The sequence below is a fragment of the Muntiacus reevesi genome, chromosome 11 (genome assembly GCF_963930625.1).
Source record: "Muntiacus reevesi chromosome 11, mMunRee1.1, whole genome shotgun sequence".
NCBI lineage: Eukaryota > Metazoa > Chordata > Mammalia > Artiodactyla > Cervidae > Muntiacus > Muntiacus reevesi.
The window spans coordinates 74,385,394-74,413,006 of NC_089259.1; the positions used below are offsets into that span (position 1 = coordinate 74,385,394).

The 27,613-nt window shown below is 43.2% G+C and overlaps 1 protein-coding gene across 1 annotated transcript in view; it reads right to left on the reverse strand.

The window, feature by feature from the left end:
• Positions 1-27,613, reverse strand: part of NALCN (sodium leak channel, non-selective) — a 285,453-nt gene that overhangs the window by 82,103 nt on the left and 175,737 nt on the right. Inside the window, exons 16-17 of the mRNA XM_065901958.1 lie at positions 7,225-7,361; positions 5,765-5,906 (exon numbers count right to left, since the gene is read on the reverse strand). Coding sequence (XP_065758030.1) covers positions 5,765-5,906; positions 7,225-7,361 — 279 coding nt within the window. The remainder of the gene's footprint in view (positions 1-5,764; positions 5,907-7,224; positions 7,362-27,613) is intronic.

Genomic DNA, 27,613 nt, shown 5'->3' on the forward strand with positions numbered 1-27,613 from the left:
ATTACTGGTCTTAATGACTGTTCTATTTTGCTTCTCACCATCAGCTACATTCTGCAGATCACACTATCCATATCTTTCCACATACTTCCTTCTGCCTGGAGCACCTACTTCTTCTATTGCTCAATCTTCCTTCTCTGGTAGGAAGGATTTATGGGATCCTTATACTTTCATCCATTCACACGTGTTTCTCCCCATTAGGCTAAAAGATTCTAAAGGGCAGAGTTCAAGGGCATAGTTCACATCCCACTCACTGCTGAATTCCCATAGCCCACAGGAGTGCCATACAAGTAACAGGCCTTCCATAAATGCTTGTTGAAAGACTGAGTGAATCTTGAAGACCTGTGGAAATGAAAATGGTAAACGAAATGCAATAAATAACTTTTTTTCACTTTCCTCCTCATTTTGTACATGTGTTAGCTATTAATTACGAAGGCTTATTATGGAAATTCCTATGCATTTAGCAGAAGACAGCAGACATTATCTGCTGTTGGAGAAATAAATCCTCACTGTCTTTGTCACACGGGTTCCAATTACTGTTCTGGGAAATGCAGAGGCACAAGCGTGCCTGGACAGCCTCATCGCTTCGTCTGTCGCATGCGGATATGACCCTGGGATGTGCCCTCCTGTTCCCCAGACACGAGGTTCTGACCCCAGAAGAGGCGCCCCAGCCAAGGCCGAAGTTCAGAAAGATCAGAGAGGTCCAAAGACAGTCCCTCAGATCCAGCCATGGTGGAGACCTTGACTTTGATGAGATGGTTCACTTCTGAGCACTAAGCGGGTTGCTTTTACTAACAGGTCCCCCGGAAAGCCAAGTTCGAGTCTCAGTTTATTGTTATTAACAAACACTCTACTTAGGAAACTGAGGGTTTAATTTTAATAATTGGTTGTTGTTCAGTCACTAAGTTGTGTCCAACTCTTTGTGATCCCCATGGACTGTACCACACCAGGCTTCCCTCTCCTTTGCTATCTCCTAAAGTTTGCTCAGATTTATGTCCATTGAGTTGGTGATACCATCCAACCATCTCATCCTCTGTCATCCCCTTCTCCTCCTGCCTTCAATCTTTCCCAGCATCAGGGTCTTTCCCAATTAATCAGCTATTCCCATCAGTTGGCCAAAGTACTGGAACTTCAGCATCAGTCCTGCCAATGAATAGTCAGGGTTGATTTCCTCAGAATTTCAATAATACAGAGGGGAAAGAGGAGTAGAAAACTGCTACCTGATTTTCTACTGCTTGCAAACTAGAAAGAATCCTTCAAGATCTGCGGGTTTATCCTTTAACTGGGAAGAAAGGGAACCCTTTGAAAATCTCCATGGGTGTGTAGGGGAAAGGGAAGAGTAAGAGATGTGGGGATTGGCACTTGGGAACCCATTTCTATGGGGTTTGGAGGGACATTCACCCCAAGGGAAAAGTGGGACCACACTGCTGTCTTTTTCCTCCAGGATTTGATCAAGCCACACAACCGATGTTAGATTTTTGTTTGCTCGTTGCTTATGGAGGACAGGTATTTTTAAACTATGTGATAAAGGTAATCAAACAGGGCTATTTGAAAAAACATGGTCTCTGCAAAGTGAGGTTGCCATGGGAATTTCTTACAGTTGTTCAAAGCCAGGATAATTACTTGAGAAAACCTTGCTTAACATGTGCCTTTGCTTTCTTGCACTGTCTAATCAAACGCACACCCACCCTCACCCCTCCTGGCTGTTGTTGTCAGGTCTTCCCCTTAACCTGTGATTTCCAGGTTCTCAGGGACTCAGTGTTCTTCTTTGGCAAGAAAAAAGTAAGCTGCTCTAGTGTAGAGGGAGTCCGAAGTTCCTCCTGACAGGTAATCGTCAGGAGAAAAGTTTTATTAATACTTTATTGTTCCTTGGTTCACCTTACGAGAAGCACCAAAAGCCAGCCTCTCATTTTCTTCTGATTTCATACTTGTTTTGGAGGAAAACAGAGTTTTCCCAAAAACTGGGAGAGTTTCTTCACACAGAGCCAAGGACCTTGCTCTCCACTGGACACTGACTGGCGTTTGCAAAGGCAGCTGGAATGTAATAGAAATTTATAAGCACTTGCTGAGACGGGCTCTGTTCAGGAATTTTGCTGTGTGTTTGTATATTTTTGTTCTTAAGTGGCTTTAGAGGTTTCTTAAGAAAAATGAAAAAGGTTTGCCATATTTTAAAAAACCAGATACCAAGGACTTCCCTGGTGTTCCAGTGATTAAGATTCTGTGCTTCCAATGCAGGGGAGGCAGGTTCGATCCCTGGTAGGGGAACTAAGATCATAGAAGCTGCAAAGCACAGCCAAAAGACAAACAAAAAACCCTAAAAATACAGATTCCAGCCTACTTTCTCCTTGATTTCTGAATACTTCCCATAAATTCTAATCACTGCAATTCATTAAGTGGGATTCTCTGTCTTGGGTTTCCCTGGCCCAAAGCCCTCAAGGATGACATATCCTAAGTATTTATGAAGAGCACCAGGAGCTTAAGCTGGAAACAGTGAATCTTGAAAGAATTAAGTCTGCTTTCCTAGAAGCATAAGGAAAGTCAAAGCTTTAAGAATGGGTGGCCACCCAGGGAAGTCTTTTTTTCTGCTGTCACAACAGCTAGCTACTGCTGAGATGAACAGACGAACTATGGTCCCTACGTGCCACTTTCCAGATGTTGAAGGCTGTAAAAAGATGAACAATATTGTTCTAACTGTAGTTTATCTATATATGGCCAATGAGGGATGAAGGGCAACTTAAGCACTGCTTATGGTTTTCCGTGTATAAGACCACGTGTGTTTGAATCAACCGACCTTCTAGATGGGGACTGCCTGCAGTCTCCCAAAGGTTCCAGTCCCTTTAGAGCTGAGGGACTTGGATCCCCCAAGGATCAGGCTCTTTGCTAGCTCATGATATATTAGGGGATTATGAGAGGACTCAGGTTACAGAATAAGGCTATAATTGTTTTCTTACTTTCAGACAGTTAAAAGTAACAGTTAAGCAAGAATATAAAAAGAAGCTGCAAACACATAAGGACATTAAACAGATCAGAGATGGCATTTGAAATTCTTCGACCTAATCCAAGGTAAAGGCCACCCAGGGAGGCAGGGATGATGGTGAACTCACAGATGTTCCAAATTCCCTTCAGATGCCCCTTCTCCCCCACCCTCCAGCCTACCCCCACGCCGATCTTTTATTTTTTCTCACCCATTTCGAAATATTCTGTTCAGGAAATGTGAGAGACATCATGTTTCCTTTCAGAGAGAAAATAAATTTTCAGAGAAAAAGACTTCAATTTTGTGTTGATATTTCCAATGGATATCATTAGTAGGGATTTTTAAAAAAAGCAAGCTGTGGATTTGTCAAGTTGGGCATCTAATGATATCAGCTATCAGCATCCTTCCTGGAAAGGGCAGGTCATAACCACAGCCCAGACGGGCTTCACAGCACATTCTCTGGCTTAAAGTCCACTTCCGAAATAAATTTAGAAAATAAGGCAATCTGTGTTTTTGTATGTAAAGTGCAATTTCAGACGGATCGGCTGAAACCAGGCAATTATCTTCCCACTGGCTTATCCACCAACATAGAAATGTTTCTGCTTCTAAGCCATGTACACAATATGAGTAAACATAAGTCTGGGGAAAGAGATATGACAAGTTTAATAAGAACCTTTTTTAAAAGAGTACAAGTCTTTGTGTGTGTGCGTGCAAAGTCGCTTCAGTCATGTCCAACTCTTTGCAACCCCATGGATATAGCCCGCCAGGCTCCTCTGTCCATGGATTCTCCAGGCAAGAGTACCAGAGTGTGTTGCCATTCCCTTCTCCTGGGGATCTTGCTGACCCTAGGATTGAAGCCGAGTCTCCTGCATTGCAGGCAGATTCTTTACTATCTGAGCCACCAGGGAAGCCCCATCGTCATCATCACTGAGAATAAAATCACTAAACTACAGCAGAGAACGGGGGAAAAGAGGCAGTGATAAACGGCAGAAGTTTCTTTCATTCTGGAAGGGGATGGGAGACAAAGAGGAGAGGAATAAGTAAACATCCTCTGAAGTGTAACCTTTGGAGAATGGGGAGAAACAGAGAACCCTGGAGTGTGAAGGAACTGGTATTTTATGTCCACATAATAATAGAGAAATATAAACCATGAGTCCCCTATAAATGAACCTTCAAGCTGAGACCGTTCGAAGATTCCGCATGCACTCCATCGGCATTGGGCATGAGTGACACTGCGGCTCGCATCCCATCCCACCCCATCTCCCATCCCCGACCACCCTCCAGCCCTGCCGTCTCCCAGCTCCTCTCCTCCCTCCAATCAGGAGCTCCTCCCGCCTTTCCCTCGATGCCCCTCTGTGCCTGCTGTTTACTGCACTACTGTACTTTTCAACGTGCTGTACTGTAAGGTTAAAAGTATTTATTTTTTGTGTTTGTTTCTTATGTATTATCTGTGAAAGGTGCTATAAAGCTATTATAATACAGTACAATACAGCTGACTGTGTTAGTTGGGTGCCTAGGCTAATTTTGTTGGCTTAAGAACAAACCGGACTTACGAGTGCACTCTTGGAACAGAACTTGTTCGTTTGTAGAGGACTTACTGTATTTGATGATAAGCCGCAGAAAAACGGTGGCAGCAATTTAGAGAGTTAAAAGAGAAACAAGGAGTTCCAAAAGAGAAACACTTGCAATTGAATCGGATGCTTTTGCAAATAAATTCTAACGTGCAATCTCTTGCACAAACTCTGTGATTCATTTTTCCTTTCTAACTGTGGAATTTGGGGAAAAATTCCCTATCTACTTTTCAAATGATAAGTGAAAGTCACTCAGTCGTGTTCAACTCTTTGCAACCCCGTGGACCATAGTCCACCAGGCTTCTCTGTCCATGGGATCCTCCAGGCAAGATACTGGAGTGGGTTGCCATTCCCGTCTCCAGGGGATCTTCCCGACCCAGAGATCAAACCCAGGTCTCCCGCATTGCAGGCAGATTCTTTATCATCTGATCCATCAGGGAAGCTCAAATGATAAAAACATACCTGCCACAGGCCTTAGTAAGCTCAGTAAATGGTAGTTTTGGGGACTAATTTTAGAGAAGCTTGCTCTAGTTAGTCTCCCTGGCACAATAACTGGAATAAGCATGGTCTCTTGCAGAAAGCAATGTACAGGCCACCGTTAACCCTGGGCTGAACTTGAGAGCTCAGAGCCCTTCCTTCTGCACATGAAAAACTGCAGGTTTGGGAAGACTGTCAACCTACTGGAAGCCACCCAGCTGTCATACGTCAAGGCTCAAAAGCTGACTTGTAGAAATGTGAATTTTAAATTCCCAAATTTACAAAGGTCAGGTTTAATGACCTCTTCAACAGCTAAAATTATTTTCTTCGCTATTCTCCTGAGACAGGAGGATTTCAGGGCCCAGTTACGTGCTGTGGCTCTTTTCTCTAACACCCCCATCCCTCGTTCGCTCAGTCGCCTCTGACTCTCTGCGACCTCCTGGACGTTAGCCTGCCAGGCTCCCTTGTCCATGGAACGCACTAGGCAAGAACACTGGGGTGGGTTGCCATGTCTTCCTCCAGAGTACCTTCCCGACTCAGGGAGCGAACTGGGGTCCCTTACATCTCCTGCATTGTCAGGCAGATTCTTTACCAGGCAGTACCTTCCCGACTCAGGGAGCGAACTGGGGTCCCTTATATCTCCTGCATTGTCAGGCAGATTCTTTACCACTGAGCCACCTGGGAAGCCCTTTCCTCTAACAAAGGCTTAAGGAAAAACCTGGTTCTTTGAGACAGTGGTTCTTACCTTTTGGTCAATGTATTTGTTGTCCTCGATCGCAGACCGTTTGGAGTGATCGCAGGATGAGGAAGAGGTGGACGGAAGGCTTCGTAAGAGGCAGCAGGTGTCCTGTTGCTGGCGATCAATAAACTGCTTCATGAAACTTTCCCTTCGCAAAAGAAGCACACATTCATCAAGCATTATTAACGACAAGGAGCAAGCGGTGGGATGGCGTTTTGCAAGGACGCATTTGCCTGAGCTAAGTTAAAGCAGTGACAAAAGTTCATAGAAAATAAGACATGCTCATAGACAAGTTCACAGAAAATAAGATAAAGAGGTGTTTAGGTTTCATTGAAAATATTATTTGCAAAATGTTTAATTTAGAGAAAAATTCCTCCATCTTCAGTCATTCCTGTTTTTAAAAAGTCATGTCCCTAAAATTACTTTTATGCAACAATATTCAGTAATTAATGGTATCTTTTGAATCTTATTGTGGTAATAAGATCTTAGTTCATCTCTGAATTTTCACTTATCGTAAGAATGCTTGAGAGATAATTTTACACTTAAAAACTCAAAATAACTCAAATGAAACTTCATCTGATCTCCAAGGCATGGGGAGAATTCAAATAACATTTTTTCAAATACCTGCTAATCTTGAATCTAATTTATGACTCTTTTATATACTTTGTATTTTCATGTTTTAAATTTTGTTTTTTTTAAAATCAGAAGTGCAAATATATTTTGATTTGAATTTTAAATTTATGGCATGATCTTCAGTCTCATACTTCTATAACCTTCCCATAGAATTGTTTTTAAAAGTAGTTACATAAAAATGTCATATCTGACATTATTCTAGTTATATTTGTAACTTTTGAGCTAGAACTGGAAGAATTTCCTTTAAACACTAAAAATAAGCTTTTTAAAGCATCTGCAGTACAAGTGTTTAACCTGATGGCAAGGGCGCTATAAAATCATATTAGTATGGCTATGAAATGCCATGGGTCCTCTTTTAAAAAAAGCTCGGAGACAAAGAATATTGTACCCAGACATGGCATTCTAAACAAATGCTGTCACAGTCATCCAGAAACCTGGCCAGTGGTCATTTCTCCATTTAGGTGAACTCAGAAGGGCTTCAGGGGCAATTTTATCCTGATATGGTTGAGGGTCAAAGGCCAATGTCTACCTACGCACCATCCTTGCAAGTTGGGCCACCTGCACCAGTTCCCTGGGACGTCACAATCCCGGGGAGCGGTCTCAGCGAGAAGCAGGGGTCGGTCGGCAGTCTTCCTGCCTGGGCTAAAACAGGCGACTCTGCTCTGGATGTACGGTTTAAAGGGATCGATGATTTTTAAGAGAGGAAGAGTAGCAGCATGGGGAATAACTTAGAAAGAGGCCACGCCCACATGAGTCTGAAAGGGATGAGTCAGACTTACGATGAATGTTCTACAGCGTAATTGAGATAGACAAGTAAGGAAATACTTTAATACCTGATTTTAGGAACTGTAAAATCTGAAGGAAGCTTTGAGATCTTCACCATTTGCGGTCTGTTTGGAAATTTTTCAAAGATGCGAAGTCGCAAAGGGAGCTTTTCCTTGGTGTCTGCATTTGCTTCACTTTGCTTTAACTAAAGAAAAAATAAGAGGAAAGGGGGAATCTATATGTCGGAGTCTATCAGAATATTTGAATCAAAGGAACAATGAGTTATTACATGAAGAAACAGCAGGTGGCAGTAAAGCCCCATCAAGTATTCAAAGTCTGAGCACTGAGTAAACAAAAACTGAACCAAAACTAAACCAGAAAAAATAAAATTAGAAGAAAAATGTTTATTTTACTCTGAAACATAATCCCCTTTCCATCCCAAACATGATTTTTTTTATTGTTGACTGACATTATCACCAACATATTTAAACAGCAAAATGTTTTATAAATACGTGTGCTGGAAACAGAAATCAAAAGAATAAAAAAAAAAAAAAAAAGAAAATCCCAAGTGGTAATGTTTTAAAGAGGGAAAATGTCAAGGAAACTGATCATTTTTAGTTTAGCAGATTAATGAAAGAAAAACTCAAAATGGAAACAACACATTTGGTACATAAAGCCAGAGTTTTCTATGCAGTTATAAAGATGCTTGGGAATTATTCAATTACATGCCATGAGCTATCTGGGGATTAACAAGCAAAAGGTTTTATTATTTGTTTATTTCTGCTTCTGTTAGTTTGTTTTTATATTTCTACAGATTAGGTTTCACGGAAGCTGTGGATTTACATTACACATTCTGAGCTGAGAGGTCAAAAAGTATTTTAATTCAGACAGTCTTTCTTGGTGGGGTTAGGGAAGTATGTTTCAAAAGCTACTTCTTATCCTTTGTGTGGTATAAGCTTTTACTTTATAATGACAGTCTGTCCTGGGTTTTTGGGAAGATGAACGTGAGAGGCCAAGGAAGCCTTTACAAAGACAACAGAGGCGGCAGCTCCTCCTTCCTACCGTGTGGGGATAACCAAACTGGCCAGAGAGACCATGAGCATCGTGAGGGAACATCCCACGTTCAATGCCATATAAGGCTCAGCTGTCCAACTGCTTGTGAGCCCACAGGGAGATTCTATTCCTGATTCCTAGTTTGGGAAACTTGCTTTTTTTTTTTCTCCCTCCAAGAGTTCCTTGGACAGCAAGGAGATCAAACCAGTCAGTCCTAAAGGATATCAACCCTGACTATTCACTGGAAGGACTGATGCTGAAGCTCCAATACTTTGGTCACCTGATATGAAGAGCCAACTCACTGGGCAAGACCCTGATGCTGGGGAAGATTGAGGGAAAGAGGAGATGGGAGCAGCAGAGGATGAGATAGTTGGATGGCATCACTGACTCAAAGGACATGAGTGTGAGCAAGCTCTGGGAGATGGTGAAGGACAGGGAAGCCTGGTGTGCTGCAGTCCATGGGGTCACAAGAGTTGGACATGACTTATTGACTGAATAACCACTGTAGGAACTGCTCTTCTGCTTTTATATAATATGAATATTTCCCTTACCCATCTGTATGTCTTCTATAGCTGTGTGAGTCATCTTTGACTCTCTGTCTCTGGCGGTGGATCATTTAGGGAAGAGGCCACACTGTTCACCGCCTTCTCCCTCCCTGAGCGGGACACTGAACACAGCGTGCTCTCAGTAATTTGACGGTTATGACAACAACAGTGATGAAGAATGAGCTCCCAAAGGTGTAGAACAAACCCTGCGAGCATTTCCAGGAGATGCAGGCAATCAGAAAAACGGCTCCATATATAAACAGAGATGCATGAGCAAGAGACATGTTTTCCAAAAGTTTATTGGCACAACTCATAGAAAAATATTTGTAGTGGTAAGTAGAGCACCCAGGGGAAAAAGAAAAACAGCTAATATGCTAACTCAGACCAGAGAGGAAGGCAATTATAAAAAGCCAAAGACAGGCTGAGAAGACAGAGCAGAAATGAAGTATTTAATTCATGCGACTGCTGACTCATTTATTTACACATCGATGCAGTCATTTATAAATCAAATCCCACAGGCCAGGTTCCATGCTAAGTTCTGGAGACGGAAAGATAACTAAGACACGGCATGTGCTCTCACGGAGCCCGCATTATAACAGATGGCTACAGAAATAAATAATGACAATAAAATATAATAGTCCTTCTAGCTGACTTATACACAACGTGTTGTGAACACAAGGTGAGGAACAAAGGGAGAAATTAGGGAAAAAATAAAGAAGGTGCTGCTTCTCCTTCTAGAGACTTCTTGGCGGCAGAATTGCTACACGAGATCACATTAGTCAACACTGGAGCTGTAGGCCTGCTGGGACTGGGATGCATATTTTATGAGAATTAAAAGTCTTCAAAGAGACACAAGGGCAGATGGTATATTAGTCAGGATATGCCATCAGAACAAAAACATGGAACTCTTTTCCTAAAAACCTCTCAGCTGGCCCATTCTCTGGATCCGTACTGGTGATCCCCTGGTCAGAAGCACCCCCTGGCTCCTGCCCACCCTCGCACACCCCGTGGGTTTGGCTCCTTCAAATCCATCCCGCATCTGCGGTCACCGTCATCTTCTCCTCCGCCTTAAGCCCTTCGGCGGCGGTCCGCTGCTCTCAAACAGAACTGCCAGCCTTTAGGCTTCAGCAGCAGACCTGGTGTTACCTGTCCTCACCTGTCCCCACCTGTCCAGCCCTCAGCTGGCCCTGTGTCCACACTGCATCCCGGTCACGCCTGCCTCTTCAGCTCCTCAGAAGTGTCCTGGCCTCTATCGCCCTGGGAGCTCCTCTCCTCCCTTTTTCCTCTTGTTCTTCAAGAGCGTCTACTTGCTTTTCTAATTTCAGTTCCATCGGCAATTCCCCAAGAAGCTTTCTCTCATCACCAAGATGTCCCCCCTCACAAGCTCAGGGCACACACGAATTTACCATGTTGGTGTAGGTCAGAGCAGACGAGATCGGTGAATTCTTGTGCTTCAACCTAACACACACTGTTCTAGGTTCCTAGGACTGTGGTAACAGGTTGCTGTGAGATCCAGTTGCTTCAAACAACAAAAATGGATCCTCTCTGTGCCCTGTAGGCTGGAAGTCCCGAGTCAGGGGAGCAGCAAGCCCATGCTCTCTCTGAAGGCTCCGGGGAAGCCTTCTTCCTTCACTCTCAGCTTCTTGGCCGTCCCTGATGGCCCCTGGCCAAAAGCTGCATCACTTCAGCATCTCCCCCGTCACGCTTGGCCTGTGTGATTCCGTATCTCTCTACCGGAATCTCCCTCTCTTCTCTCTTACGAAGACATCAATCACTGAAATCAGGGTTCACCTTAAGCCGGGATGATCTTAACTGATTACACCTGCAAAAACCTAACTTCCCAATAAGGTCCCCTTCTGAGGCTCCTGGAGGGCATTCGTTTGCAGGGGACGCCGTGAAAACCACTACATGGAGCATCATTAGAACTTTCGGTGTCTGACTTGAACGCTCTATCATCCTTCCTGAGACTGGAAACTCTCAGAGGACAAGGATCGTGTGGGAATTTTTCATTATTCCGTATCTGGGGTCGGCCACAATATTTGACACAAAGGAAGCTAAACAGTCATTTGTTGAATAAATAATTACACAGATCAGATGGTGGAACTAAACTCTCCAGCAGATAACTGGGAAATAAAGAAGAGGGATTTTAGGTATATTCTGAAGAATGGAGAGATAAGCAGAAAATTTACTACTTGAATAAATTTGTTGGTGTGAAATATAGGTGTCCCTGGATTTACAGAAGAGAATAAAATTAGACTGTGGCGTTTAACCTGAACGTATGTCTGCCACTGATGAACAGAGGAAGGTTTAGAATAAGTTTACACATAATATTTTGTAACATTTAACCAAATATCCTAGAATACAATGTTTAATACATGTAGGTTACTAGTATTAAAAAATAATCCCATGCCTATGTTTTCAAAATGGATCTCATCTCATTCTAACTTGTATTGAGTTATTTATACTCCCTAAAGCTTGTAAGCTCCTTAAGGGTAAGATTCCACTTTTAATTTGCTTTTACAGCACCTTCTAGAGAGTAGAAATAGAATAACTGTTTGTGACTAAGCGGGCTTGAACTCAGCATGAGTTGATCATTGCACCATAAAACTGAAAAGAAGCAGGTGAGAAAATCTTTTGATGACTCAGAAGGCTCTTCAGGATCCTGCAAACTGTTCTGTTGACTATCGGGCATTGCTGCCCCATTGATGTGCCTAAAGGAGCAATTAAAACAGAGAAAGAGGGACTTTTCTGGTGGTCCAGTGGCTAAGACCCTGTACTCCCAATGCAGGGGGCCCAGGTTTGATCCCTGGTTAGGGAACTAGATCCTATATGCTGCAACTGAAAAGATCCCATGTGCTGCAACTAAGACCCGGTGCAGCCAAATAAATAAATTAAAAAAAATAAATAAGATGGAGAAAGATGAGCAGCTGCTGGAACGGTGGGCATGTCTGCTTTCATGCTGAGGCACTAATGAGAATCCTCTACCCGCGAGAAGGGGCCTCTTTCTGAGCACCGGGGACCACGAGCTCCTTCTCTTGTTTCCAGGTAAGCAGTATCAACAAGGATGAAGAGATGGCCACCTGGCGGCCGGGCAAATCCTCTCCTGGGCGTACACCTCCCAGACCTCTGAGCACGCCCAGCACAGCTACACCCTCCCAAACCCACAGCAGTGTTGTCTGTAAGAGTCCCAAGCTTAAACTCATCATGTGCCCATCAGCCCCTGAAGACAAGAGCAAATGGTGATCCATTGAAACATCTGAGCCAACGAACAACATCCAAGCACAAAACCGGGATGAATTTCACAATATAATGCTGAGTGAAGGAAGCCAGATAGAACAAACAAGAACGTACTCAATGAGCCCATGAATATAAACACGAGGCAGCACTAGCCTGTCTATCTGCTTGGTACCCGGAGAGCGTTGATCCTGGGGTGAGGGAGAAGCTTGGTGACTGGATTGGTTACAGGGAGGGGCTTCAAAGCTACAGTCAATGTTTCATGAACTGGGTGCTGGGAGGCTTCAATTTGTAAAAATTCAGCAAAATGCCTATTTCGCTTCTCAGGAGGCACTAGCGGTAAAGAACCCACTTTCTAATGCAGGAGATGCTAGAGACAGGGGTTCGATCCCTTGGTGGGGTTAGGGAGATCCCTTGAAGGAGGGCATGGCAACCTACTCTTGTATTCTTGCCTGGAGCATCCCACGGATAAAGGAGTCTGGTAGGCAACGGTCCACAGGCTCGCCAAGAGTTGGACATGAATGAGGAGACTTAGCATGCAAGCATGCATAAGTATATTAAAGTAAAAAGTTTGCTTTTTTTTAGGAGCAGATAATGCATTTGAGCACAACCATTTAATTCTTACTTCACTGCTATGAACCTCCATTACCTTGATCATTTCTTCTTCACTAGCCCACGATCAGGACTGAGTTACAAAAAAATAAAAAGAAGAAAGCGTAAGATGGTATTAGAGGGTGTGCTTTTGTGGAAGGAAAGGGCCATGGAGGGGGATGAGGCAGCCAGGATAAAGGAATGTGCTTCATAGTATTTTGAAGCCACTGTAAAGTTTCTTTAATATGTGATAAAATGGTATTCTAGCTTTTATCCAGCTTCTTTCCCCTTCTGCATATAAGCACAGATTTTCCAAGATTAAATTTACCTTGACGCAAATGAGTGAATAATATGGATTATGTTGGATATACTGGGTAATAATTTAAGATCATTATACTATCATAAAAGACCTTAACATACAGTGTTTGTGATTGTAAATTTCTGCTTAAAAATTATTTCAAAGATTATGATTCCTGAACGGAAGAAACATAGCGCAAAGAATCCCAGGATTTTTTTCTCTATATTGAAAAACCTAATGCAAAGAACAGTCCAAAGGAAGGAGGTTATAATGGTTTCAACTGAGCATGAAGTCTGGCTGGAGCAGATAGACTACACGATAGCTTTGCAACAGACTCACATGATTTGAAAAAAAAAAAAAAGACATTTTGCAAAAAGGAAATCAGAATCAAAGGAAAAAATTTCAAATCTTGAGCTTTAAAAAAATATATAAATCATCTCAGCTCAGTGCTATTCTATGGCTCAGCATCTGTCTTGCTGAGATATCATTGCACACTGGGCGGCTGAAAGCCTTTTTCCTTTACTTGTGCTTCTCAAGAGAGTTGGGAGTAATTGGTCTGCATAACACACACTCTGTTCTGCCTCATCGCTTAAATCTTCCATATTTCAGCCTGGACTTTCTTCTGTTAAAATATTCAAGCATTATTCGGTTTCAGTGCCTGTCTGAATGCAGCAACAAATAACTGAATTGAAGGATTACGTTAAATAAATTTTTTTTTCTAACGTTTGGTGTGATTTTCTATAAGAAAACAATTTAAAAAGTATTCAGGCTTGGGGAAGCTTCTCATTTGAAAATCTAGTCCATGCTGGCTTGAAAAATGTGGATAGATCTGAGGGTTAACGTAACTGAAGAGTATTTTGTGGCTTTTCCAGATATGAACAAGGACAAGATTTTGCTCAGTCTGGAGGAAGGCTCCTCTGTGTCACCTGAGTAAATCAAAGCAGAATTCTCTTTGCTTCTTTCCACAATGGCTTTTGCTGGCTTTTCTGGATTGATGCATGATTCAGTAATTCACAATGGAGACTCTTCCTAAGGCACAAACTGCTACTCTTCAAGGAAGTTTCTCTGGCTATTTTGTTTTTGTGATTTTACAACCCAAACTGCATATGCTGTATTGGTAGTATTGATCAAACATGCTTTTTCCTTTTTTATTAATGTCTCTATCAGTAAATCATAAAGAAAATCAACCCTGAATATTCATTGGAAGGACTGATGCTGAAGGTCCAATTCTTTGGCCACCTGATGCGAAGAGCCTATTCATTGGAAAAGACCCTGATGAAGATTAAAGCAAAAAGAAGAAGGGGGCGGCTGAGCATGAGATGGTTGGAGGCATCACCGACTCAATGGACATGAGTTTGAGCAAACTCCAGGAGATGGTGAAGGATAAAGGAGCCTGGCTTGCTGCAGTCCACGGGCTCACAAAGAGTCAGACACGACTTAGTCACTGAACAACAACAGCAATGACATCCCTAAGGTGCACAGTGGACATTTCATTCACTTTCATGCTCCTGAAAGAACTTGCTCTGAACCTAAGAACTTATAGGCTTTAAACACCCTGCAGAAAGTTCTTTGTGCAGTAACAGAGGTACTATTTCCAACAAGACTAAGCTTGCAGGAAATGTTAGCAAGTTACTAACAGAAAGAAAACTATTAAAAAGCTAGAAAACCAAATTATGCTGAATGGATGTTTTTCCTGTATTAATATTATTGTCCCTTAAAATCCTATTAATGGAATGAGAGGTTTCCTTGAGATAGCAGTAATGAATACAGTTTGCTTTTGTATGTTTTTTCCTCTAGGTCCCAAACACCTCTCTTTTACTTTTTATCTGTCTTGTGTTACTCAACCAGGACACAGCTGTTTCCATTAGGGAATTTACTGAGTCACAGAAAAAGGTTTATTATGATAAAAAATGCAGGGTCTTTTTTTTTTTTTTTTGCTCTACTTCAAATGAAATTATACTAGAGCTCCATGTAAACTTGACGCTTGGTTCTTGTTACAAGATGAATATTCAATGAGTAATAGGGGGGGAAAAAATCCCAGACCCAGGGGAATTCAGAAGATATATTTTTGAGTGCAACTGTCCTCCCTATTTTGCTTTAGAAAATTTTGGAGATAGCATAGTCTATCAGTAAAAAAGTAAGAAGATGTAGATTTAAATTTTTGTTTTGTTCTATAATCCCTTAGCTGCTTTGGATTTCAATGTGCTCAAATGAAAAATGAGGATCTTCATTCTTTTATATAAATGCCAGATATATAAGTGAGATAGCATATTGCCTGTAATTTGAATTACTCAAGGGAAATGTGGTATAAAAACTAAAGTCATCACCAAGTCCCAGCAACCGCCGGCTCGACGTGAAAATGGTCTCATCTCAGTGAGGGGGCTAAATGAAGAGGGGGTAACATGCATGCTGGAGACCCTCTCCTCCAGCCAGGCTGGGACCACCTCACCCGTTCCCACTCACTCCAATTTCTTCTCCTTCCCTGTGTGGACTGATTTATTTTCTCAAGAATCTTGGTTTAAAAAATGAAAATAGAGGAAACAGAATTCCCTGGTGGTCCAGCAGTTAGGATTCCATGCTTCCAAGGCAGTGGGCATGGGTTTGATCCCTGGTAGGAGAATTAAAATCCCACATGCTGAGAGGCATGGCTAGAAAAAAAAATAGAGAAAAGCAAACATTTCTCCTGAGCTTGTGTTCCTCTCTCTTCTCCCTGCTTTTTCAAACTTGCTTCTTGAAACTTGCTTACCATCTACTCGGCTCCTCTGCAATAACCTCCCTGCATCCTCTCGTGAGTCCCAGGTCTCTCCCACCCTCAGTGGTCTGCTTCTGATGGAGCCACCAACAGTTCCACGTTGGTGAGTCAAGTGGTCACTTCGTTGACCAGGTTAAAACTGCTCACGGTCACCCCTTCTGCCCTCCTAGCTGGGTTTCCATCTTCATCTTGTCCCTTTAAATCGATCTTACAGAACAGTTAAGGAAGAAACACCATCTTGTTCCTAGATCCTCAAGTAATTCAAGGATCATCAACTACGTTGCTCTAAGCTGTTGTTCAGTTGTTCAGTTGTGTCAGATGCTTTGCGACCCCATGAACCGCAGCATGCCAGGCTTCCCTGCCCTTCACCATCTCCTGGAGTTTGCTCAAACTCATGTCCATTGAGTCAGCGATGCCATCCAACCATCTCATCCTCTGCTGTCCCCTTCTCCCGCCTTCAATCTTTCCCAGCATCAGGGTCTTTTCCAATGAGTCGGCTCTTGCCATCAGATGGCCAAAGTATTGGAGCTTCAGCTTCAGCATCAGTCCTTCCAGTGAATATTCAGGACTGATTTCCTTTAGGATGGACTGGTTATGTAGAGAAGAAATTCTGATATCAGCATGGCTTAAAGCATCCCCTCATGCCTTGCCCTTACTCTCTAACAATGCTGGTTTGTATGTCCTCCCTGCAGTTTTATTTCTGGTTCCTGCCTTAGAGTACACCTTCCCAACACCTGCAATACACTTTCCTTCCACACTTGGTTAATTATAATAGAGTTTTCCCAAACCATCTCCTCTAGGATGATTTCCCAGAATAACAATGGCTGCTTGAAATAGTAAACGTGTACAGATACTCTGCTGAACACTTTGTTACCGCCTCATTTACCAACCTGCTTTAGTCCTCAGTGTAAGTACTTAGCTCCCTGATGTAAGTACCATAATTAGTTCTGTTATGTTATACGTGAGGACCCCTAGGACTAAGGAGCTCAAATCTGTTCCCGAAGGTCCGACAGCTAGAAGGGGTGCTCACTGGGGTTTGGCCACAATCTTTGAGGTTCCAGAACTTCAGCTTTTTGGGTAGGGGGGAAGCTATGCCAGTCTTCATCATAGCGTGTGGGCTTAGGGGCCCTGTGGCAGGTGGGATCTTAGTTCCCTGACAAGGAGTCAAACCCATGTCCCCTGCCTTGGAAGGAGGATTCTTAACCACTGGACTGCCAGCGAAGTCCCCAGAACTTTAGCTTCTAAACATTATTTCAGACAATCCCATCAAAATAACATTTTCAAGCAATAGATGTGTTTTTATTTCTGCAGTTTGGTACCTGCTATTTCTTTCATATGAAACGTGTTTCCCCACTTTCTTAATAAAATTTGATTCACTATTTTTAGACACATCTTTCCGACCTGCCTCCAACCTGAGGGAGGCACGTCTTCCTTCCTTGGGTCTTCCACCCCAGGACTCAGGGTTTCACACTAAAACTGCCCAGTTCTGTGCATCTCTCCTCTATTAAGCTGACAAGTTTTAATTAAGGGCAGGACTCTTTGTGGCCCCAAGGCCTAGTACTGGACACCTGTACACAAATGATAAGGATAACACAACAGTGATGAGACGAGGAACAAAAAGGGCGGCAAAGTGTGGCCCACAGACAGACTGATGTGTGATATTTCTCGTCACTTGGTTACCCTTTCCTTAGGTTCTTTACAGTACAGAATCAGTCAGGCTAACCAGCACAGACGACTCTTCTGATTTCAGATGAGCTATGTTATTAAGACGAAGAGGAGAAATGACAAGCCACATCAGACTTTCCATCAGAAACAAAATAATAAAAAAGTATTTTGTTCCTGATGAAGACTATGCTTCCAACTTTGTAAGATAAAAAATTTATAATTGACTATAAATATTCTATACAACGTATCTGTGGTATAAAGCTTCACAAACGTATGGATTCTTGAACAGGACAACAGACCTGTCAGTTTATGACTGTATGTTGTGTTTTTAGACCTTTCCATAGAAAATCCTAATCTCATTAAAAAACTTCTTTATTCTGAAATAATTTTAAACTTACATAATAGTTACAAAGATAATAGAGTTCCTGTACACCCTTGATCCAGTTGTTTCTCCTGTTAGCATCTTACATAACTACAGGACATTGATCAAAACCAAATAATTAATCTTGGTTGACTACTTTGAATCAAAATGCAGAATTTCTTTGGAACTTCCCAGATTTTGCATGAATGTCTTTTCTTTTTTTTTTTTCTGTCTCAGAATCCCATCCAGGATTTCACACTATATTTCATTGTCACGTCTTGACATCCATGTGTGTATCTTTAAGCTCTTCCTTACTTTCTGGCTCCACAAAAGTACTTAAGTCTCATCTTGTATTTTCCCTGCCTCAGCTTGAGAATCAGCCACTTCTCCAAAAAATATTGATTTTTTTTTTACTGGAGAATGATTTTTAGAAACAAGAGTCTTAGGACTGGGTTTTCTTGATATTACTGGCATGCCACTGCTTCCAGACTCACCCAGAGGAAAGAGCTAGGAAATATACGTATGTATATGAGCTCTTGTATACACACATAGTTGTATTTAGTATCTGCTTATTTATGTATGTATCCATCACTGTGTCTATGTATCATAGCTAGGTGTCTATTTATCTATTGATGTATCTGTGTTTCCATCTATGCATCTATGTATTTATGTCCCATCTTGCAACAAACCGAGTTCATGCTAACACTCCTACTCTTAAGTTTGTGCCAGAGAATTCATCTGGCATTTTCCCTTTGCTTATCTGTAACTTCTTTCTCAGGCTTCCCTGGTGGCTCAGCGGTAAAGAATCCACCTGCAATGCTGGAGATGTGGGTTCAATCCCTGGGTCGGGAAGATCCCCTGGAGAAGGGAATGACAACTCACTCCAGTATTCTCACCTGGAGAATCCCATGGACAGAGGAGCCTGGTGGGCCACAGTCCATGGGGTCACAGAAGAGACGGACACGACTTAGCAACCAAATTCTTTTTCTGACTGTGTGAAATCTGGCTCTCATTATCTCCATAAGCTTTTCTATGTGTTCTGCCTTAGTTGACGGGTAATTAGTAGCAGTGATGATATTTACCATAGAATAAACCCCGCACTTTACACTGGAGGTTTGGAAGACACACATTTTGTCCTGGAGTCTGTACATTGGGGTCTTGAACTCAACTCACACACTGTCTCCGTAAGGAATCTCTTTTCAGGCAACCACCATGCCTTTTGTAAGTGCTATTCATGAGTACGCCTGTGGTAGATTGTGGAGTTGTTCAATTTTGCATCCTTTGATTAAAAGAGCTTATTAGATGCACTATGAAAACACATTAGCATATTTCATGTAAAATAACATCGAAGTAGGGGTTACATCAAATAAAATAACATACATATACACTTCTCATTTCTTAATAATAAGTCATTCTTTTAATATCAGAGAAAAAAATGTTCAATAGTTCATATGGCTGTGATGATGCCAGCCATGCCCTGCCTCCACCGTGTCTGCTGCTGAACAAGGGTAGCGGGTAGAATCTAAGGAAAGGCCCACAATGAAACCACTAACCCGCTAGTATGAATCAAGAAAAAGACGGGCCGCTGTTCTTAGATAAACGCCATGGCTTCCTGGCCACTTGTGGTTGTGAAAAGTCAGTCCAATGCAGTCCAGACTCACACCTGATTCAAGCCTCACTCCTGCTCTCCCACCTCATGCCCACCTTCTCTGAGCTATAAGTGTGACTTCAGGTCTAAACTGGGAAGGGGACAGGGTCTCTTCTTTCACTGCTCACATCTCCTTCTTTGGGGTCCAGCTCCTCCAGAGCAGAGGCCAGGATGGAGAGTTAGGAGGACAAAGCATTGTCTTAGCAAACAGGCCACATTTCAGGGTGGCCCTCCTTGTGGTCTGGTCTGGATCTACCCTGTTCAAAGCTGATGGCTCTCTGTAAGGCTGACCAGCATTGAGAGGCAGAGATACAAAATTCCTGCCTACAAGGAATGATGTTGACTAGACCAAGGCTGGACCAATCAGACCTTCTCCCCTTAGGAGGCTGAACTTGAGACAGAGAAAGTGTTACTTGTAACAGAACAAAAAGTCAAAATTTACATGAGACAAAAACAAAGATGTACTATTTATATTTCCCTAAGGGCTTCCCAGGTGGCACTAACGGTAAAGAATCTGCTTGCTAGTGCAGGAGATTTAAGAGACAGGGGTTCGGTCCTTGGGTCGGGAAGATCCCCTGGAGAAGGGCATAGCAGCCCACTCCAGCATTCCTGCTGGAAAACCCTACGGACAGAGCAGCTTGCTGGACTATGGTCCACAGGGCTGCAAAGAGCTGGACTCGAAGGGCAAAGCACCAGCATCACTAAGCCTTGCCTTCCCTTCTGTGTTAGTTACTCAGTCATGCAGGACTCTTTGCAACCCTCTGGACTATAGCCCGCCAGGCTCCTCTGTTCATGGAATTCTCCAGGCAAGAATACTGGAGTGGGTTGCATTTCCTTCTCCAGGGGATCTTCCCAACCCAAGGATCGAACCTGGGTCTCTGTGTTGCTGGCGGATTCTTTACCATCTAAGCCACCAGGGAAGCTCCATTTTTCCCTTAAGGCTGCAGAATCTCCCCGCCTCCCAACCCCCGACCCTCTACAATCTCATCCAGATCGACACCTTCCACTATCATGCCAATACAGAGAAGGTCTCCAGGACTGAAGCGTCAAAAAGGTCAGGGATTTCTATCTGGTTTGTTTGCTGACATGCCCCTCGTGCCTAGAACACATGCCTGGCATATATGGCAGGTTCTGGATAAACAGTTGAGAATGATCAGGAACATCCCTATGTGCATCTCTAGCCAGCCAGCCCTCACTCCTAAACTCTAGACTGATACACGCAACCAAACATTAGGTCTCTCCATTCAGAGTCTCACTCATACCAGCCCACGACTGAGTGAGGATCTTCTCTGTGCTAATGTTTCCTGGTTCAGTGAATGATACTGTCATCCATCCAAGGAGATGAACATGAAGCCAGGATCTTCCTTGAGACGCTCATATATGTCCTTCCACCCACAAACTCACTAAGTCCCTGCTTCCCAAATAGCTCTCCAGTTCACACTGCCTCCCATCCGAAAAGCCTCCAGGGGCTCCCTACTGTTCTGGGGGCAGAGGGAAAAGTTCTTGGCCTTTTTCTCCAGGCTCCGCGTGGTCTAAGCCCCACTTACTTTTCTACACTCACTTTACACCACTTTTTTCCGGGGTCACGCTGGACATGTTTCCTTCTCTCTGGAATGTTCTTTCCTCCTCTCCGATAGCTACATCTCCATGAGGTTCACCGCTGCTCCTTCTTCATAGCTCAACCTAAGTGTCTCTTTCTCCTTCCCCACCTCCCTGTCCCCCATCTGGGTCCAAGTTTTCTAGGAACTCCTCACTCAAATGCTGTTCTTCTCTGCAGAAAGGTCATCTCACATTATAAACATCTATCCACTGCTTCGATTATCTGATTTATGTTCAATTCCTCCACTAGACCCTCAGCTCCATGAGAGCAGAGAATTGCCTGTTTATTCTTGTCTCCTTCATGCCTGGCCCAGTGTTGTGCATGTAGTAGGGACTTGAAGATTAAAGGAATTGAATGAACACGCAGAGAACAGAAATGCTCTGGGTAGAATGGACAAGTAAATGGGCTTCTTGGAACAAAGAACAGAAGAGCTGTGTGAAACTTGAGTCCCGAAGACATCAAGGCAATAACGATACCTCGTGTCCCATGCTTAGGCATACAGAGGACAAAACTCACTACCTCGTTCCTCAAACAAGTCTGAACGCAGCTACCAAAAGTCTCTCTGCAATTCGGTGACACCCAGGCATTGCAGAAAACTGAAACCAATTGTCACTTTTTTTCCCTTAGAACCATAAGAATCCACTTGCCCATTGCCTATGAAAGTATCTGATGAGAAAAAGTGTTGCTGGCATTTAAAATTTTTGTTCTCTTGATTAAAGAAAGCAAAGTGAGAGAGCATCTGCATGGTTGGGCAGAGGGTTGGGGACCAGGCATGCTGAAGAGTAAGCCTCTTGCCTGGTTCATACCCATTTTCCTTCCAAATCTTACTTAAAAAAATGCAGAGATTATCTTGCAGAGTGCTGTGATAAAACTATAATAAGAGTAATTCTGAACTAGCAGAGCCACAGACTGATACAACCAACAAGTCATCAGTGTAAACTTGGCTGTAGCCTGCCAGGCTCCTCTGTCCATGGGATTCTCCAGGCAAAAATACTGGAGTGAGTTGCCATTCCCTTCGCCAGGGGATGTTCCCAATCTGGGGATCAAACCTGGGTCTCCTGCACTGCAGGCAGATCTTTACCAGTTGAGTTACCAGGGAAGCCCAAACAGGCTTAGGCATGTCATTTTATGTTTGTTCAATGTCAGAAGAGACCAGAGCTATCTTATTAAACGTCCTGAGTGCCAGGGGATGAGGCAAAGAACAAAGTTTCCTTCTTTCATTTTTTTTTAGGCTGCCTCATCATCTTAGATGCAGTGCATGGGCTTATTGCCTAGTGGCATGAGGGATCTTAGTTCCCTGATAGGAGGCTGAACCTACCTTCCCTGCACTGCAAGGCAGAGTCTTAACCACTGGGCCACCGGGGAAGCCCCGGAGCAAGGTTTCTGAAAACAACAGCCTCTAAAAGTGATCTGGTTTGGGTCGATCCCACATGGAATGAAATTTTGGAAGGGCTCAGTGTGACCTTTCTTCCAGGAAAGTCTCACATTTACAAAATTTACTCTTGCAGGAGTTGTTCGGTTAGGGGCAGAGGAAAATAAGTCCAGCTGTTGAGAAAGCTGCCCTTGGTTGGTGAAATCTGCCCGACATTCCGAGAGGACCCATTGTCGCTCAGCTCTGTCACCTCCCAGAGACAGAAAGAGGTCCTTTATTCTCGAGGCCAGGAGGTGCTTTAGTTTCCAAGGTCTGCCATAACCTAGTATCAAAAACTGGATTTGGAACAGCAGACATGTACTGTCTCAGGTCTGGAGGCTGGAAACCCCAAATCCGCGTGTCTGCAGACTTGGCTCCTTCTGAAGGTTCTGAGGGAAGGTCTGTCCCAAGACTCTCGGAGCTTCTGGAGATGGTCCGCACCCCAGGCATTCCTTAGCTCGCACACGCTTCACTCCAGTCCCTGTCTGTGAGGCCCCCTTTTCTCCTCTTTGTATAAGGACACCAGTCATAGTGGACTAGTGTTGCTGGTCACTCAGTCATGCCCGCCTCTGCGACCCACCCCATGGACTGCAGGACCCCAGGCTCCTCTGTCCATGGGATTTTCCAGGCAAGAACACTGGAGTGGGTTGCCATTTCCTTCTCCAGGGGATCTTCCCAACCCAGGGACTGAACCCAGGTGCCCAGCATTGCTGGCAGATTCTTTACCATCTAAGCCACCTTTAACGACCTCGACTTAACCTGATTTCAACTCAAATGCCCTATTTCCAAATCAGGTCACATTAACAGGTTCTGGGAATTAGAGCTTCAGTGTATCTTTTTAGGGGACATAATTCAACTCATCCTAGGAGGACACCAATTTTCACAGGTACCTTGTCTGTTTTGTTTTGACTTCCTGGATCCCTGACTTTGAAAGGATCCTTTGAAAGCCAAAATTCCATTTGGAATTTTAGTTGTTTCCCCATTTTTGTATTGACTTCTTGATTTCTAGGTTGTTATCTCTCCATTTTTAAATTGAGGTATAGTTGATTTATAATATTATATACGTTTCAGTTATACAACACAATGATTCACAATTTTTATAGGTTATATTTCACTTTTACAGTTATTACAAAATCTTGGCCAAAATCCCTTTGCTGTACAATAAATATATTGTCCTAGCTTATTTATTTCACACATGCTAGTTTGTATCTCTTAATCTCCTCTGTGCTTAGACATTCAGTTGTGTCTGACTGTTTGCAACCCCATGGCCTGTATGTAGCCCACCAGGCAACTCCATCCATGGAATTCTCCAGGCAAGAATACTGGAGTGGGTAGCTGTTCCCTTCTCCAGGAGATCTTCCCAATCCAGGGATTGAACCCAGGTCTCCTGCATTACAGGTGGATTCTTTACCGTCTGAGTCACCAGGGAAGCCCAAGAAAGAGTCATCCCTGACCAAAAAAGCTTGACAGTGGCTTCATGTGGAGTTGGGTTACATTGAAGCTTTCGAGTAAAATTCTGAGTTTACCAACTCTCAACCACGGACAACTTATAGCTTCTTTGGAATATTCATCTTTGGCCCTGGGCGGTTGAGTAGCAGGGATGCTAGATATTGGATGCCCCCAGTCACATGCGATTTCCAACTGTCATACAAATATTCAGTGGAAAAAAAATCTGTTGGGTAGCACCATAGTAAATGATGTTCAGATAGCTAAAAAAATGAAGAATTGGTCAGTAACCCAGTGGTCTGTCTGGAAACTTGGAGTATGAGAAGTTGAGAGGAAAAAGTTAGCAATTCGTCTTTACTTTCTTAGCTGTCATCACCCCCTCCTCATCTTTTTGTTGTTGTTGTGGACTATTTTTAAAGTCTTTCTTGAATTTGTTACAAAACTGCTTTTTTTAATGTTTTGGTTTTTCGATCATGAGGCATGTGGGATCTCAGCCCCAGATCAGGGATTGAACCTGCATTCCCTGCATTGGAAGGGGAGGTCTTAACCCCTGGACTGCCAGGCAAGTCCCACTCATCTTCTTTAATAACCCAACTTCTGCACCGTCAGAATCCCCGAGTCTGCTCTCACCACCTTACCAGTATGGTGACCAATTTTCTCTTAAAATTTTTAAAACACTGTGGTCAGGAACACATAACACAACATTTACCGTCTAAGCTGCTCTCTAAGGGTAGAGCTCAGTAGTGTTAAGTACATTCACACTGTGTACCAAAGGTCGCTAGGATTTCTTCATCTTTGAAAACTAAAAACCCTGTAGCCGCTGAACCACAACAAGAAGTCCTCTTTGTCCCCCTGAAACCACCACTCTACTTTCTGCTTCTGCGAAGCCAGAAGACAGCGATCAGGGCTTAGCTGAGTGGATCCTCTGACCACGACTTGTCTCCCTAAATCCTGAAGGACTTCAATACAGGAGGCAAGACACAGGTGCACACAAAAGCCCCCAAATAAGAGATCCAACCCGTCCATCCTAAAGGAGGTCAGTCCTGGGTGTTCATTGGAAGGACTGATGTTGAAGCTGAAACTCCAATACTTTGGCCACCTGATGCGAAGAACCGACCCATTGGAAAAGGTCCTGATGCTGAGAAAGATTCGGGGCAGGAGGAGAAGGGGATGACAGAGGATGAGATGGTTGGATGGCATTACCGACTCAATGGACATGGGTTTGGGTAGGATCCGGGAGTTGGTGATGGACAGGGAGGCCTGGTGTGCTGTGGTTCATGGGGTCGCAAAGAGTCGGACACGACTGAGCGACTGAACGGAACTGAAGACTACAGAGAAACATTAACTCGGAGCTCACATTTTAAATAGCACTAAGATTTCTGCTGTTTTTCTTAAAAAGGATAATCAATAAGACAGAGAAGCTTCTTTACATGTCTACCCTCCACTATGTTTTGGACATGATGCCATCAAAGATCAAACAATATCAAGCTTGAGCTCACGTGGGACTTAATACAGAGCTGGGGAAACAGTTTTAATTTCAGAGCGTTGGATTTAATCTAGACAGACTATCTATACTTCCTTTTTCAATGAGTCTTTCCCTGAGGCTTCTCTATGGGTTTTTTTTTTTTCCTCATAGTTTAATGAATTTTCTACTGCTTAAAAGAGAACACTTTATATATCTGCCTTGCACTGAATTTGCAAAAATCATTAAAGCTGCAAGAACTCTCTTCATTTTCAAAGTTTGCAAAACTCCACCTACGTTCTCCAGCGTTTTTGCTATATCACTGAGCACCAAGGTCATTGTCTCCTACGGCCTGCTCTTTAGAGGACAGCGGTAGGTCAAGGGGGTTTTTCAGCCTCTGTGCAAATTGATTTGACTCCTCAGCTGCCAAATTATACATTCTCAATCTCATTTCTAGTCAATTTTCTGATCTTATGTAAAAAAAAAATTATATATTTCTCTACTTATATCTATCTCCAGGTCCTGTATTTGGTTTTGGGAATGCTAAAAAGAGAATCATGGTCTCTATTTAATTAGAAACAGGGTCACATAAATTATGGTAGCCAGGAAATGATTGCTCCGGTGATACTGCTGCTAGGAAAGCAATAGATAAATTTTATGCAGATGCATAACTGGCATGAGTTTTCAGAACATTATTTATTTTGAAGAGTGACAAAGGAAGAGCTATATGAGCAGCTCTAAAGGCCCAACATTGGTAATGTCACAGAGAAGGGTGGCCTGGGGGTGAGCATTTATATCAGAACCCATCAAAAGTCATCCCCAAGGAGCCTTTTTATTATTGCCCTCGGAATCCCATCTTAAAAAAAAAATTCTTCTATCAAAATGTCTTTATGGAGCAATAAATAATTCAACGTTGCTTCTTTTCCCTTGAAGAAGAGCATACAGGAAGAGGCTTCTGAGCATTAGGGTGCAGTGTTGCTGCCTAGCAAACTTCCAGCTAAAAGTATTTTAAAGTTGGCATTTTGGTTGGATAAACGCACAATTCCCTTTAGGTTTCCCGAGGTGCCAAGGAAAGCTGTCGGTCCCATGTTTGTCCTGAAGAGCCCCAGGGCTTAGCATCCCTGGCTGGAAATCACTGTCCTAAAGGGCGAGGAGGAGACTTCAGAAAATAAGAAGGAAAGGTAAGAACCACGCTTCTACTTAAGAAGAATCTGATTCCACCACAATGGATCCTGCGGACTGTTCTTGCTCCTCGGGGAGCTTCTCCCTGCAGGCGGCTCTGGTGTCCTTGGCTAGAGGGCAGCCTGACTTAGGATTCAGTCACGCTTCTCCCCCTTTATCACAGGCTGGGATTCACAGTCTGGGCTCTTTCCTTCACTTTCATCTCTTGGATGCTTTCCTCGTTCATGTCCTCACTTCTTTCTTCTTCTCTCCCATCCTAGTTTCTTCACTACACTGTCCAGCTTTCTACCCTTGTCTCCCAACCTGTCCACCCCTGGGGACATAATCTCTCCCCCAAGCACAAGGACCAACTTTCTCTCTCGTAGCCCCGTTCGATATCTCATATTTCACTTCTTCATTTTAAAGGTGGCTCACACTGGCTTCTATGACTCGTGAAAAATGTCCATGAGTCAACACCTATTTTAACACAATTGCTTTTACCACGATCATAATAAAACACAGTAACAGCCTCTAGCAGCCTTTCTAAACTGTTGATATGTTCCAAGCACATTGTATCTGTGTCTAAGGAGGGTCACTGTTCCAGAAGGTTCCTGAGGCTGGAGGAGCTCTGGACAGTGTCTGCCATCAGAGGAGTCAACGGTAAATGTCGCAGCTCTTACCTTCTGCCTAAGTCCCCGAAGTGGCTCTGATTAGATCATCTGCTTTTTGAGGGGAAACAAACAACTACTTTGTATATAGCTTTAATGATTGGATTGTTTAATTCACCTCCACTCCTCAGGAAACCATCCATCACATCAAGAATTATTTCATGGCTATAATGACCTCCGTGTCATCTAAACCACCATTGTTTATCAACAAGTTATTAACAGTCCTATGAATGAGCCTCCAGCACACCATGACTCAAGGTTGGCATTTATACGGCTTTATTGTGACTCAGTACAGTGTAGAGGTTGAGTCCGGGCTTTTGGTCCAAACAGCCCGGGTTCAAACCCTAACTCTGCCACTTATTGGCTGTGTGACCTTAGGCAACTTGCTTAACTTCTCTGTGCCTTAGTTTCCTCACCTATCAGATGAAACGAAGAATAATACCTGCATCACATGGTTGCTGTGAAATTTAACTAGGTGAAAATACAAAGTTCCTGGCACTGAGCCAGTGCTCAACAATTGTGACCGTGGCTATTGTTGCTGTTGTTCAGTTGCTAAGCTGTG